The sequence below is a fragment of the Copidosoma floridanum genome, unplaced genomic scaffold (assembly GCF_036245765.1).
Source record: "Copidosoma floridanum isolate Cflo_tuat_1 unplaced genomic scaffold, Cflo_Japanese_pri ptg000013l, whole genome shotgun sequence".
Lineage (NCBI taxonomy): Eukaryota > Metazoa > Arthropoda > Insecta > Hymenoptera > Encyrtidae > Copidosoma > Copidosoma floridanum.
This window is the reverse complement of record NW_028321890.1, coordinates 23580236-23594587: the sequence shown is the minus strand read 5'-3', so window position 1 is coordinate 23594587 and position 14352 is coordinate 23580236. Positions and strand designations below refer to the sequence as shown.

Below are 14352 nucleotides of genomic sequence, written 5' to 3'. Positions count from 1 at the left end.
CCTTACGTGTATATATATACACCTCCGCTATCTATAAAACCACTATACCACTCCGGCTGCAGGGTATAAACTACTCTTCGACCGACTCGTATCGGTATATTCCTATCGGGCGTCAGTGCTGGTGCACCAGCCGGACGGACACATCGGCCAGTCACTCTCGGGCTTTAACACACACTCCACCGTCACTTTTGTACCTCCAGTGTTATATATCTACTAACTAAACTATCTCCATTGGCGCTCGCTCTGTATATTATACACAATACAACTTCTGTCAAGCCGGAACGGATATGGTGTGCGCGCGGTAACAAGGTTGTATTATATATTATACGAGGGATAAGTAGTTTCGTGGCGTTACGAACGACTGCAGGCCGTGGAGCTGCGCCGTTGACATGTGACTGTGGGTGTGTGCAAAATAAAGTAAAAAAAAATAGTCAACGAAAAAAAAAATAGTTAAAGAAACGTGTACTCGTGTGCCGCGTGGTACGGGTGTCGCTGTTGAATTACCAAGTGCCCCGTGAATTGTGGAGTAAAAGGAGCACCATCAACACCACCAGCAGCACAGCTGATATACTTGCAATTATTACGACAGTCCGACGCCGGGAGGGAAGAGGGGGATAGAGAGAAGGAGGGTGTGTGGAGCAGCCCTTGTTCTTCGCTGACATATTATATATCACACGTATATAATATAATACACGCTGCTGCGAGTGCCAGAGATGGGCACAAATTTTCTACCCTACTCGAGATAAAATTGTTCGTACATAAATATATATGCATTATACATATACACGAATGAATAAAATATATATATGTACAATTAGCAAGTGGAACGAAGGGGAGTAGTGGGTGTAACGGTGCTGCGACGAGGCTTCGCACGCGGATTTATCAACGAATACGAAGATTTGATTTAGAGGGCCAGGTTTTTATTTTTGGTGCTGTTGTTTTTGTTCGTTTGCTCCAAAAGTGGGGTGTGCGAGGGTGCATGCATCCTTTGTAGTGTACATATACATACATGTATGAGAGAGAAGGGTGAAGCGATTGATCGTCGTCGGCTGAATGGGTGGATATTTCGGAACGCTTTGGCCACCAAACGAAAAAAAAAAAAAAAAATTATACCGGAAAGGGTGGAAGATGCTGGGGATCTTTGGCCCAGCCTGACAAAAAAATATCCTTCCTTGGACTCTAGTACTCGCGAGTGATCCAGTGGCTTGTCGTTTGTCATTGTTTCAGTTCGCGACGATGACAGTCATATGCTATACTTGATGTTGAAAAACACTTGTGCACAGTGGATAACGAATTGACAAATTTCATTAGTCGCAGGTGTTTAATTGTTCTCCCGGTGACGAGTAAACTAAAACAAACAAAAAAAAAAAAATAAAAAAATAAACTAAAATAAACGTATACAACTACATAGCTCTTCGATCGGCATGCGGTATTCCTAAATTATCCAAAAAGCTCCGTAACACTTTTAAAAATAATTGGCTCGCTATGCGTTATTGGATGGCATTCAAATGCGCACACACACACGTGAGGGCGCGCGCGCACTCACCACTCGCGCGGTGTATAGGTATACTTACATATTTGAAACAGAGCACATTTTGCGCGTACTCGCATGAAATTGCTATTTTGAGTTGTCGGGCCGGCACCAGTTGTTGAACTTAATTCCCCGAAATAAGTAATTCGGGCGCGCGAGTTCACGGGGCTCGTTTTGTACACGTCTTTTACCGGCCGATCGAACGAATACTCGTTGAAAATTTGGAAAAGACTCGGTGTCGCATGATACATGACAGTGGCTTATCATTACCCAACACGTGTGGGCCTAACGGCATGCACGTATAATATGTATATTTATATATCGGTCGAGGGAAGGTATTTAAAGGTCACGGAGATGTTATCGTATAACTGCAACGACGAGAATTGGAAATTCACTCGAGAATAATCAAACTTTTGGATCGGGTGTACTGTAACGGGTACTTGTACGCTCGATACGCGTCTGGTCATCACTTGTGGATGAATCGTTATATATACATATATGTATCCATTAGCCGACCGGTCACGCTGTCCGTGTACATGTAGGTGAACGAGGTACTCGAGAGCGTATCAATTTTCGTTTTTAATTTCTCTTAATCGAAGCTAATATTTACCCCAATTGAGAGCGCACGACCCGAGAGAAAACTCGGCTCTCGAGTACACGATTCGTATACGTGTGTGTGTGTGTGTGTGTGTGTGTGTGTGTGTGTGTATGCGCGTTGGGCGTTTAATTTCTATAAAAAGCACCGCACGGCTATACCGCGCGCTTGCATGAACGACTATAGGTAGTGGGTATATTACATATACATATATATACTTGTACCGTGAGTATATAATACACACACCCTGACTGTTACAATAATGTTAGTTTCAGCTGAAAAGCCGCGATGCTATACATATATCCTGCACACCCATGATTTCCTTGAGATATTTTCGTCTCGATTTCTATCATCCAACAAACCATGGGATTTTTTTTTTCCCTTTTCAATTTTTTCAAGCGGTAAACGCGTTTAAAACGACATACTTGTGAATTATCTCGTATACGCAAGAAAAAAGTGTAATCTGCGTTGCTGATTGTAATTATTTTTTTCTTCATATTCGATTCGCGCAAAACGTTTGCTGGTGTATAACGTAGATTGTATATATAATAGGAAAAAACTAATAGTCTCGCATTTTTTTCGTGAAAAGTTAACGACTCTTTTTCCCCCATTGTTTTTGTTCCACGTGTTTGGCGAACATTTTCTTTCATTTCTTTCATTATCAGTAGACAAAAGTTAATATACACACGTGAGTGTGCTTGGAACAAAGTAACAAAAGTTTACTTGAAATAACTTGAAAATCGAAGCTTTTGCACAAGACAAGAGTATGAAATGTCGTGCAAACACGCTAGACTTGCACATGTAGCGCTTGCACGTGACGAGCCAACCATTATTTTGATACGACGCGGGTCGTGCAAGTGGCGATACAAGCAAGTATTAGATAGCCTTTTTTTTTTTTTTTTTACGTCAAAGTCGCAAATATCGCGTAAATGATTAAACTGAGGCTTTTCCAGACAATTATTTTCCTCCGCTAGTCGGTTCGTCTTCTTTTTTTAATGGAAATGTAAGAAACACAATACCGTCGTGTGTTGCCTGTGCAATCGTCAAAGCTATACAACTCGATGTACAATAGTACGTACCTATGTTTGATCGATTCCATGTGCGAGTGCATTTAGCTTTCATCACTTGCAAGCACACGTTTCGAGACACTCGACAAAAAACATTTACACGTTCCCCGAAAAGTCACTTTCCCCGAAAAATGCACTTTTTTTATTGAAAAAAATTCAACACATAGATGTATATATTTGTAAAAAATATTACAACACGTTTAAAGGCATAACGTGTATTCGGTGAGAATTGCTATCTTTATTTCATGTTAACATATCGACCGTGCGACACACATACGCGAGGGAGTAAGCGTTTTATTAAATACGCGTCTATAACTTACAAAGTCAAACGTAATGAAAATAATTACATCGATGAAACACTAAATTTTCCACAAAATATACATACTTAATGTCCCGATAAAACTGTTAATGGATTCGCAAAAGTATCAATGAGCTGCTTTCGCGTATTTTTTTACACAATTCCACCAGAGCACGAAAATAAATGACAATGTATTATAAAAAAAAAAAAAAAAAAAAAGTGGTTGAATGAAACATGCATGTTTTCAGGGGAAAAAAAAAAAAAAAGATTGTCACCCGCAAGCAACCCCGAGGCTTGACGGAGCCCGATAATGGCAGATCTGGCGGATCTGGCGCTCGACACCGCAGTTGAATCGCAGTACGATGGCAGCGAGCAAATTCAGTTCATACCGGGCGGAAGCCGCCAGGTGACGATACGCCCGCCACCGGCGAGTCTCCACCTCGAGCACGTCAACAGCACCGGCGCTGAGTAATGATCCATTCACTTTCAACCTCTACCGTCACCACAATCTAGCCTTTTTTTTTTCCTTTTCTTTCCATTGCAACACCATCACGAACAACTAATCATCGTCCCCTATATTGCAGTACGAGAAAAAAATGTCCAACTAATAAAGCGCCGAGTCCGAGACGATAAATGACAATTGGCCGGGATCGAAAGTTAAGTGATGCATTAATCCCGCAAAGAAGGTCACCCCCGGCTCTTTCTCTTTCGAAGGAATCAACGAGGCATAAGAAAATAAACACATACGTATACTACGCGCGCTCGATTTATCTCCGGCCGATCGATGAGTCCACGTACGCGCTGTACGTATATTTATATACCCGCGACTCTTTGCTACTTCGTGACGATTCTGGTCCCGATGTACATGACATTTCGTGCCGGAAGCCTTGCCGATGAATAACTCGGTAGCTATATCTTTCTCTTTCGCCGCGATGACGAATGCCGATGATACGTATTACCTGTGTACACCGCAACAACGTTGTTACCGAACGCGACCGTCCCAGCGCCAAAAGGACGCTTCGACTTTCTCAATTTTTTTTTTTTTCTTTCTTTCATCCTCCCCCGTGTCATTGGCCAAACGAGGGCTCGTTAACACACGGCTCTAGAGATTTGGATTAAAATGGCCATGCCTGACGCGTAGAAAAATCTCGCTGGATAAAAAGGTCCCTCGAGTAAGTGCTCCTTTCTTTTATCCAAGCCGGTTTTTGACCCTTGGGATGATGTTGTTGCATGTTCATTTTTTCACCGATCATTTGTATGTGTACATATACAGCTCAGTTGGGCTCTGTTGAGTCATTTCGGTAGTTGCAGATCATTTTGGTCAAGTTGTAGAGAAAAACTTTTCTTGAAAACTGGTGAAAGCCCGCATCGATTCGCAGTACACTTCCATCTCATTGTCGAGCGTCTGCTGCAGTATGAAGCAAAAAAAAAAGGGAAAAAACGCAATTTTTGTACAACGGCCAATTTCACGGAAACTCGCTGCACACGTTACGTGTATTTGTCCGAATTCGACGCTAGTCGCTAATTCCAAAAGCACACGAGTATAGACGCGGAAAGACGCGCTGAGCTGTTGGATTCGTGTCACGCCGAAAGGCAAACATCAGGGATTTTGCAAAAAAAAAAAAAAAAAAAAAAAAAAGAAAGAAAGAGGCGCAAGTGCGAATTGATTATCTCGCAACAAGAGAGAGAGAGAGAGAGTCCTTCATGTGCCTCCCGATGCAGCCACCCATAAGTCCTTCCCTCGCGCTCCTCCTTCCCTCGTCGAAATATCGATCTCGCGAAAAATTTTATCTCTCAACAATGAACAACCGCAAAGGGCACACGTGCAGAAGAACTTGTTTGCCTTTTTCGCTGACGTAATTTCTCGGGGAAAAAGTTACCTATTCCACTTTTTTTTTTTCTTCCTTTTTTCGTTTGCATAGAAGAAAAAAAAAAAAAAAAAAAAAAAACCAAATTGCCACTAAAATAAAATGCATAAATTTCTCGCCACGCCGGGTTTTTATCGACGCCCGACCTCCGATCGCATATATATGTGTGTATGTCGTAAGGGCGATTTCCATGCTAAACGCGCGGAATGAATTATCCGAGCTAAAAATATACGATCGCACAGAATCCATCGGCCCGTATATCCATATCGTCTCCCGAGCGGGTTTCCGAATCGCCACGCTTATTTGCACGATAAGTATAGGTGCACATACATGTAGATATATCGGTATGCTTACACACGACGCGTCGTCTTACGTGTCTCTCTCTAAGTAGTCTCTTATCGATTGGCCAGCCCGCGCGGGAGGGAATTCATTTACGGAAGCTACGTGGAGGACGATTTACATATGCACCCTATCGCTGGTGTATATACATATATAATCGTTTATCAATTTTTTTCAATGCCACTCGATTGCGTGCGAACGCTATAGTAAAAGAAGAAGAAAGAAAACAGCGTACCCCTCTGCTTGAAAAGCTATATAACCATTGTACGAGGATGGGAAGGATAGAAACGCGAGTCTTCCGAGGGGATGAGGAGGCCTCGAGATATGTGTATATATCTCTGATGATTGTCCGTAGGGATCCGGGGAGTAATAATTGCGGCTGCAGCGTTGCCAGCTGTAAGAACAACGGTTGCGGCGGCGCGAGCCTACCGAGCCGGAAAATCATGCCGAACGGGCCGGGTGTCCACGGCCAGGGGAACAAAAAGCCGGCCGTGTCGCTCACTCACCTGCCGAGGCGGCCGCCCGTCGACATCGAGTTCAAGAATCTCACCTACAGCGTCTACGAGGACAGATTGAGAGGTATACACAACTCTTATCTGTACTTTTTTTTTTTTTTTTTTTTTTTTTTTTTTCCACGTACACCTATACTCGAGAGTACATGGCTTATTAAGCTTTGTTTCTCGCTCTTATACAACGCGCCCACGGGGTGAACGACCCGTACGCGCGCGAACAAATAAAAAAAAAAAAAAAAAAACATAAATAACAATTTCAATCGTAAAAGTGTAACGCAACATATGTATACCTCCGCGAGGCTCGGCGCAATAAACTTTTGCCAATTTTATCCTCTGGCTGTAAAAACTTTGCCAAACATGTTTACACGCATCTACGTATATGCATAACAGGCGAAAGATTGATGGCTCCCTGAAATATACACATATATATATATGCAGTGCGTTTCTGCAAGTGTTTGCTCGAGTAGTTACGTCGTTGCTGACGAAAAGAGGGAGAAGGATGTAAAAAGGCGGAAAAGTTGGCCATTGCCGATGTGTATATATATATTCATGTATAACATGTACATTGGATATGCGTAATGAATGGTTTCCCCTTTCATTTCAGGCTACAAGACCATATTGAAATGCGTGCAAGGAAAATTCAAATCCGGCGAGCTGACGGCCATAATGGGCCCCTCCGGAGCCGGCAAGAGCACCCTCATGAACGTACTGGCCGGTTACAAGTAATGCACATCAAGTGTATATATTTTACTAGATTTTGCTCTCGCGAAGCGCAAACGTAATATAGAGCGCAAAAAAATTTTCCTAGCTCTCTTTTTTTTTCTACTTTCATCGCGTGCACGAACAAAGACAGAGGGAAAGAAAAAAAAAAAAAATTTACCTATACCCCGGGAGAAGAGCGCGCGCGGATCGATAACTCGATAACACGTGTACCTACGTACACACGCTTTGAAGGTCGCAATTATATCTCATATACCGCGCTGGGGTCTATTACGTGGGTATGAACGATTCATCAATCAAAAGAAAAGAAAAAAAAGAAGAAAAAAAAAAAAAATTAAATAAACAAAGTTTGGACTACGTGTTTCTCTCTGTGATAACGTCGATACTGTTTGTTGGAAGGACGTCCTGCTTGAGCGGCTCGGTTTTGATAAACGGAAAGGAAAGGAATCTCCGTAGGTTCAGAAAAATGTCGTGCTACATCATGCAAGATGACCGCCTCCTGCCCCACCTCACAGTCTACGAAGCCATGACTGTGTCCGCGAATCTCAAGCTGGGCAAGGACATAAGCACGTGTGCCAAACGAGTTGTGGTGAGTGAGAGCTTTTGTTCGATCGACGGATTAAACAAAAGAATCATAATATGTATCGAGACGAGAAAAATCTTTGGTATCGCAGATCCAAGAGATAATCGAGACGATGGGCCTGAGCGAAGCGTGCAACACGCAAACCCACAGTCTGAGCGGTGGCCAAAGGAAGAGGCTGTCCATTGCCCTCGAGCTGGTGAACAATCCGCCGGTCATGTTCTTCGACGAGCCGACCTCTGGCCTCGACAGTTCCTCTTGCTTTCAGTGCTTGAGCCTCCTCAAGTCCCTCAGCAGGGGAGGTGAGGAGCAAAAAAAAAAAAAAAAAAAAAAAATGCCCACAAATGGCACACCGACCGTATACGCGAGATCTATTATACTATTGAAAAAAAAAAAATGGTTTTTTACCCACGCAGGTAGGACAATCATCTGTACGATTCACCAGCCGAGCGCCCGGCTCTTCGAGATGTTCGATTACCTGTACATCCTAGCCGAGGGCCAGAGCATCTACCAGGGCAACGTGGGCGGACTCGTGCCCTTTCTCTCGTCGATGTGCCTCCACTGCCCGAGCTACCACAACCCGGCCGACTACGGTACGTACACCAAATACCATACATGTACTCCCCGTTTCGACCGATCGACAATTAATTGGAAAATGGCCCCTCCGTTTGTCCGAGGCAGTGATGGAAGTAGCGTGCGGCGAGCACGGCGAGTGCGTGCAGAAGCTCGTCTCGGCGGTGAACAACGGCAAGTGCAACAACTACCAGCAGCAGCAGGCGGTGCTGGCGGCGATGCACGGCGCCTCGAACGACGTCGCGAAGCAGGCGATGCTCCACCAGCCAGCCGAGCCGGAACCGGAGATCGGCACGACGCCCGTGTCGGGGGACGCGGTGAGCGCGAGCAGCAAAACGACGCCGCCCGAGGCCAACGGGACCAATGTCGTGGTGAGCGTGCCCGTGTCGTGCACGACCTCGCTCCTCGACAGTGCCGAGAGCATCGAGGCCAAGGTTGGCTTTCCCACGAGCGGCTGGATCCAGTTCTGGATACTACTCAAGAGGACCTTTCTCTCCCAGACCCGCGATCTGGTGCGTGCAGTTTATCTCATTTTTCACGCGTTCCTACCTTTCGCGCGAAACGTGCTAGCTCACTGGCAATTAAACCTTCGCATCGGCTTGTATAATTTCCATACGCGTTACGGTGTGATGAGCGTAATAAAAGGGCCCAATATTATACTGAACTGCAGGCACGTCTGATCTCTCTATGGGTTGTATCGATTTCGAACACGTGTTACTTTTTAAAAGGAAGCGAGCTACTCACTTCTTATATACTCATAACATATACTCATAATCCTTATGTATTTCGAAAATAATGTTTTCCTACTTCGGAAAAATAGTATATTGGCCACATAAGTGCCATCCAATCGGCACTAAAGTATACCTTATGGTACTTCTGCGACGACAACTACTATTATTGTTACTATATTCTTTCGTTAATGGTACACTCAAATTTACGGATAAGGAGATTCTGGACGTGCTTTCGTGAGTTTTGAAATCAGTTTCGAGAAATAATAATACTTATACCACTGGAGCCTCTATGGGATTGCCCATGCATCGGACCGTAGACCGATGACAACGACCGGTATGTACTTAAACAGCCGCAACCCCCCGACGCTTAAATTTTCCTCTCGTCCGAACGAGTTTTTCCACTTTATACTACGCACCTCCTCTGCCTTGTCTCACGTCAGGTATACAGAAAATATACACACACACACGTGCACGTGCTGCTTTCTCCTCTAATGTACACATACATATATACCTTACAAGGAGCACGACGATGCTGTTGCTAAGCGCAATGAGTCATCGGCAGTTCTTTGTCCATGATATGTAATAAAGCTCTTCCTCAAGATAAACTCCCCCCCCCCTCCTATTTTTTCCTACCTTTCTCGAAACAGGATTTGGTTTTAGATGCATATTTTGTCATGCACGATCGAAAATAATGCCTCAAGAGATTTTCCTGGCCCGATACTTTCACTGGAAATCGGCAAATAAGTAGGATCGCTGATGGGCTGAAAAAAATTAATTACAATGGCACCTTACGATGGTCACACTCAATAATTTTTTTCTTGAAATGAAGTGTATATTAAAAAACGGTGATGGAATATAAATGTTCAACAAACCAACAATAATAAATTATTTCAGACGCTGACGCGGCTGAGGCTAGTGTCGCACATAGTCGTTGGTTTCCTCATCGGTACTATTTACTACGACATTGGTAACGATGCCTCTAAAACGATGAGCAATGCCGGCTGTGTCTTTTTTACCGTCATGTTTGTCATGTTCACCGCCATGATGCCAACTATTCTCACATGTAATTAAAATCGGTTTTCTTCCGTCATTGCTATTAAGTATATTATACCTACAACAAAAGAAAACAAAAAATTAACGCCTCATCGATTGATTACAGTTCCAATGGAAATGGCCGTTTTTGCCAGGGAACACCTCAATTATTGGTACTCGCTGAAAGCGTACTACTTTGCGAGAACCTTGACTGACATACCGTTTCAAGTGATTATCTTTTTTTTTTCACTTATCTTACACCAAGACCGCATGTATTACAAAAACGATGAATTATGATGATTTTTGCTTCTTTCAACAGATCGTGTATACGATAGCCTACGTAATAATAGTGTACTTCATGACGTCGCAGCCCCTCGAGCCCGAGAGATTTTTCATGTTTCTAAACATTTGCATATTAACGTCTCTGGTCGCCCAATCCATCGGCTTACTGATAGGCGCCGCAATGACTGTCGAGGTAAGAAATATACATACATACATATAATATATGTGGCGTTGAACCAAAACCGATTTTGGGAAAAAAAAAAAAAATTACAGACGGGCGTGTTCATCGGGCCAGTGTCGACGGTCCCGATAATCCTGTTCTCGGGCTTTTTCGTCAACTTCAACGTTATCCCGTCGTACCTGCGCATCTTTTGCTACATCTCGTACATGCGTTACGGCTTCGAGGGGGCGATGGTCACGATATTCGGCTATGATAGGCGTAGCCTCAAGTGCCCCGAGGACTTTTGCCTGTACAAGTCGCCCCGGAAATTCCTCATGGACATGTCCATGGACAAGGCGGACTACTGGGTCGACTCTCTCGCCCTCATCGGCTTCCTCACCTGCCTGCGGATAGTCGCCTACTTTGTGCTCAGGCTCAAGCTGCGCCTGCTGCGCTAGACCAATATAACCCTTTTCCTTTTTTTTCATTTTTTTTTCTCCCACACACGCATCATATTACACACCACGTAGGTATACATGAATTAGAATTACGTTACGTATGTATATATATATATATAAATGCATACTTACGCGCAAGGGATCCAAAGACGCGTCTCGGGCTCTCTAAATGTAAGTACGTATAAACATGTACGTGTGTGTATGCGTGTGTCTGTTCGGAGGGTGATTTTTATACGTACTCGTGCGAATGATATTATATCCGACCGCAAGTATTAATCGTTCGCGGTGGAGGAGAACTCGGGATGGAAACATCCAGAGGCACGTTGGAATATTTTTCACCGCGTACATAGGGGAAGGGAGAATTTTTTCTACGGCGATTTGTACATTGTATAGACGGTATCGTTGCAAATTTCTTTGTTTTTTTTTTGTTTCTTCGAGCGCGTGTGCGTGTGTCTGATGGTTGAGGCTGAAGTTCTATCGGGAAGGGGGGAGGAAAAGGGATTCATTGTTTTTTTTTTTTTCTTTTTTTTTTTTTTTTATATAACGTTCACAGCCGACTACAATTCCCATTTACTGCCGAGTGTGTTTGTGTTGTCATTGGTTCGTGTAGTGCCAACGATCCGAGAAAACCAACAATACTATGTGAACGAGAACTAATTGTAATAATAATAATTGATAATGATGATGATTGTAGCTTATGTGTTGCGATATTTATAAAAAAAGCGTTTTATTTTTCTATTAATCTTTTTTTTCCCATTAAAGTGTATCGTTGGACACGGGCTTCAATTGATTTTTAATAATCTCGAATATGTTAACTCATCGATTGATATCGTTAGTTTTTTGTATGCAGAGTTGTTATTGTGTATTTTTGAGTATACAACACGAGGAAGAAAAATTCTAACGAAACCGAAATGATCTCATTGAAAAAAAGTGTCGACGTGTTGCAATAAATTTGTAAACGATCTATAATATGTAAGCTTAATAGACGATGATATTCAGAGACAAGGTAAACAATAATGATTTACATAATATGTTTCAATTGTTGACATACCTTATTGTATACGTGTAACATATGCGATGGAATTCCGATGTTTACAATTTAGTGAGTACACGCGCTAGTTCAATTATTATTGTCCATCGTGGAGGATATGGTATTATTACGACTAAATTAAAAAATACAACTTGTAATTGCCTTAGCTACATGAACAACCCTTAATAAAATGTACACACGTCGTTACGTAAACATATTATATACGCAACCCTTACTATGATTACCATCACTTAATCTTTTGTTTATCAATTATAATAATCTTTTATCCAAGAGAACAAGTATTTTTATGCCTAAATAATGTACATATACATTTATACTCTTGAGAAGTGCACGTCGATGTACACGGTATGTATGTCGCGAGAGATAACAGTTGTGAGAGGGTAAACACAAACAGCAGAGTACGCGCTAAGATGCGAGGAAGCAAAATTGTTTTGTGATACAGTAACTATACTCGGTTCCTCGCCAATTCGACTAATTCATCTTTGTAAAGGGCACGAAGGTCATAAATTTTGTTACGTTATTGGCATGATGTATAAACATAAATATAATATATGATCCTGTGAAAAATTATTGTTACACGGAAATCCGATGATAAACCAAGTGTACCTGCGACGACGCGAATCAATTTTTATAAACTATTGTAATGATATGTATATCCGATAGCTATAAAATTTTATATTTTACTTATAGTAGGAATCTCATTGTGCTAATAACACTTTTATTTTATTTTTTATTATCGTGTACATTGCTGAACGTTAACGTTGTAACTATTATTCGTCACGTTTTTCGTATAGGTATATGTTTCTTTTTTTTTTCATTTTACATTATTTATAAACAACTAAGATCTGTCTCGAAACTTTTTTTCCCACGGCTGAGACGAAGGAAAACTGTAGGGGGAAAACATGTCTCAATCACCAGTTAAATTATTCGATGTTCTATAGATTTGTACTATTTTTGTATAATTACCAATACTATTATTATCATTTGTATTTTCTTTATTCTCAAAATAAAACGAAACATTTGTTAACACCATTGTACATCAGCATGGGGACTTTATTCTACGTCATGTTATCCAGTAACCACCTACTTGGGAAAAAAAAAAAACATTATAAACAAACATTTTTATAGTCGTATAGGTATACCAGTCAAAGTCCACGAAAGACTGCCCGAATTTCTACCACGATGACATTAACGAGTAAGAAAATAAAAAATAAAATTTACGCAAAAACGTCGTTTTATTAAAATATAAATACTTATTAAGTAATATACAAGCACGAAAAAATGTATGTATCTATATATACACGAAGAGTAAAAAACAATAAGCAAACAAATGTATACAACAATCAAAGGAACAACAAGTCACGAGAACTCAGAGTGTGATTTTCGATCCAGCGTCTGTAGTGGGAGACCTCCGTGTACACGCCGGGATAGTAGGCAGCCGCGCACCCGTTGCCCCAAGAGACGATGCCGGCGAGCCGACCCTCTATGGTGAGCGGACCGCCCGAGTCACCCTGGCAAGAGTCCTTGCCACCGGAGCCGTAGTAAGAGGCGCATATCTGGCCCTCTGGTAGGCCCCCGAAGCTCTTGTACGCGTCGTTGCAGATGTCCTTGCTCACGATCGGTATCGAGACCGCCTGTAGCTGTATAGGCATGCCCTTGCCCGTGCTGCCCCAGCCGGTGATTACCGCCTTGACTCCCGGGGGTGCCTCCTCGCTCGTGTTGAACCTTCAAAAGTAATGTCATATTTTTTTATCCGCTACTCAATGTTTTTGTGTGTATTAATAGTGCGGTTGGTTACAGTTCGATGGGCTGGCGCGTGTCGTCGAGGACGAAGGGTTCGACGAGCCGTAGGACGGCGACGTCGTTCTGGGGTACCCCGTTGCTGTTGATCCCGTAGTTGTCGTGCCTCAAGATCTCGGCGACCTTGTGCAGGCTGCCACCCGTGCCCCACTTGGACGTGCCCGCGCGCACCGTCAGCTGCTTGGGGGACATGCCCACGCAGTGGCCCGCCGTAAGGACGTGGCTGGCCGAGACGATAGAGCCGCCGCAGACGTGCGAGCCGTAGCGTTGGAGGGACACTTGGTGCGGGAAGGTCTCGATTTTTGCGTTCTCGCCTCCGACAATACGCCCGTGCGGGAAGAGGGACGACTTTTTCACGTGCCCGGCTGATGCGTTTGTTGCAGCGCAGGGTTTTTTTTTAAATAACGTAACAATAATCAGTTGTTTACACTTTCAGGTAACCACACGTATATATATATATATATATATATATATACACATGGTGCGCAAATTCAAGTAAAAAAGATAAAAATTGTATTTGACGAGTATCAAGAGGAAGGTGGAGCATCTTAATTCTGGGACCCGATACAACGTATTTAAACCTCGTAATCCGGGGGACAGGTGATTATCGATTTATCGATGGATTAACAATTGTAAACAAACAATTATATAAACAAAAATAATTCATAATAAAGTACATAAAAATGCCAAAAGTAATTCCTTTTTTTTACACAAGTAATTTTTTTGAGCAATTGTATGACACATAAAAAATTTTT

At 42.6% G+C, this 14352-nt stretch overlaps 2 protein-coding genes across 4 annotated transcripts; one reads left to right on the top strand and one right to left on the bottom strand.

Annotated features, from left to right (window-relative positions):
- The first annotated feature begins 70 nt into the window (after window positions 1–70).
- Atet (ABC transporter expressed in trachea) lies at window positions 71–11268 on the top strand. Of its 3 annotated transcripts, XM_014356563.3 has the most exons (12): window positions 71–750; window positions 3740–3959; window positions 6054–6277; window positions 6815–6932; window positions 7330–7519; window positions 7605–7812; window positions 7927–8103; window positions 8192–8595; window positions 9709–9877; window positions 9974–10074; window positions 10166–10321; window positions 10402–11267. In XM_014356563.3, the coding sequence occupies exons 2-12, from the start codon at window positions 3802–3804 to the stop codon at window positions 10744–10746; spliced, it is 2250 nt and encodes a 749-aa protein (XP_014212049.2). In that variant the 5' UTR covers window positions 71–750; window positions 3740–3801; the 3' UTR covers window positions 10747–11267. The 3 variants fall into 3 exon arrangements, with proteins under 3 accessions (XP_014212049.2, XP_089447787.1, XP_089447786.1); XM_089591661.1 differs by lacking the exon at window positions 71–750 and having other exon boundaries at window positions 3696–3959; window positions 6066–6277; window positions 10402–11268; XM_089591660.1 differs by lacking the exon at window positions 71–750 and having other exon boundaries at window positions 3696–3959.
- Window positions 11269–13073: 1805 nt separating this feature from the next.
- LOC106641917 (trypsin-1-like) lies at window positions 13074–14027 on the bottom strand. The gene is made up of 2 exons (XM_014356498.2): window positions 13596–14027; window positions 13074–13522 (listed from the first exon to the last, which is right to left on the bottom strand). The coding sequence occupies exons 1-2, from the start codon at window positions 13787–13789 to the stop codon at window positions 13141–13143; spliced, it is 576 nt and encodes a 191-aa protein (XP_014211984.2). The 5' UTR covers window positions 13790–14027; the 3' UTR covers window positions 13074–13140.
- Between the last annotated feature and the right edge of the window lie 325 nt (window positions 14028–14352).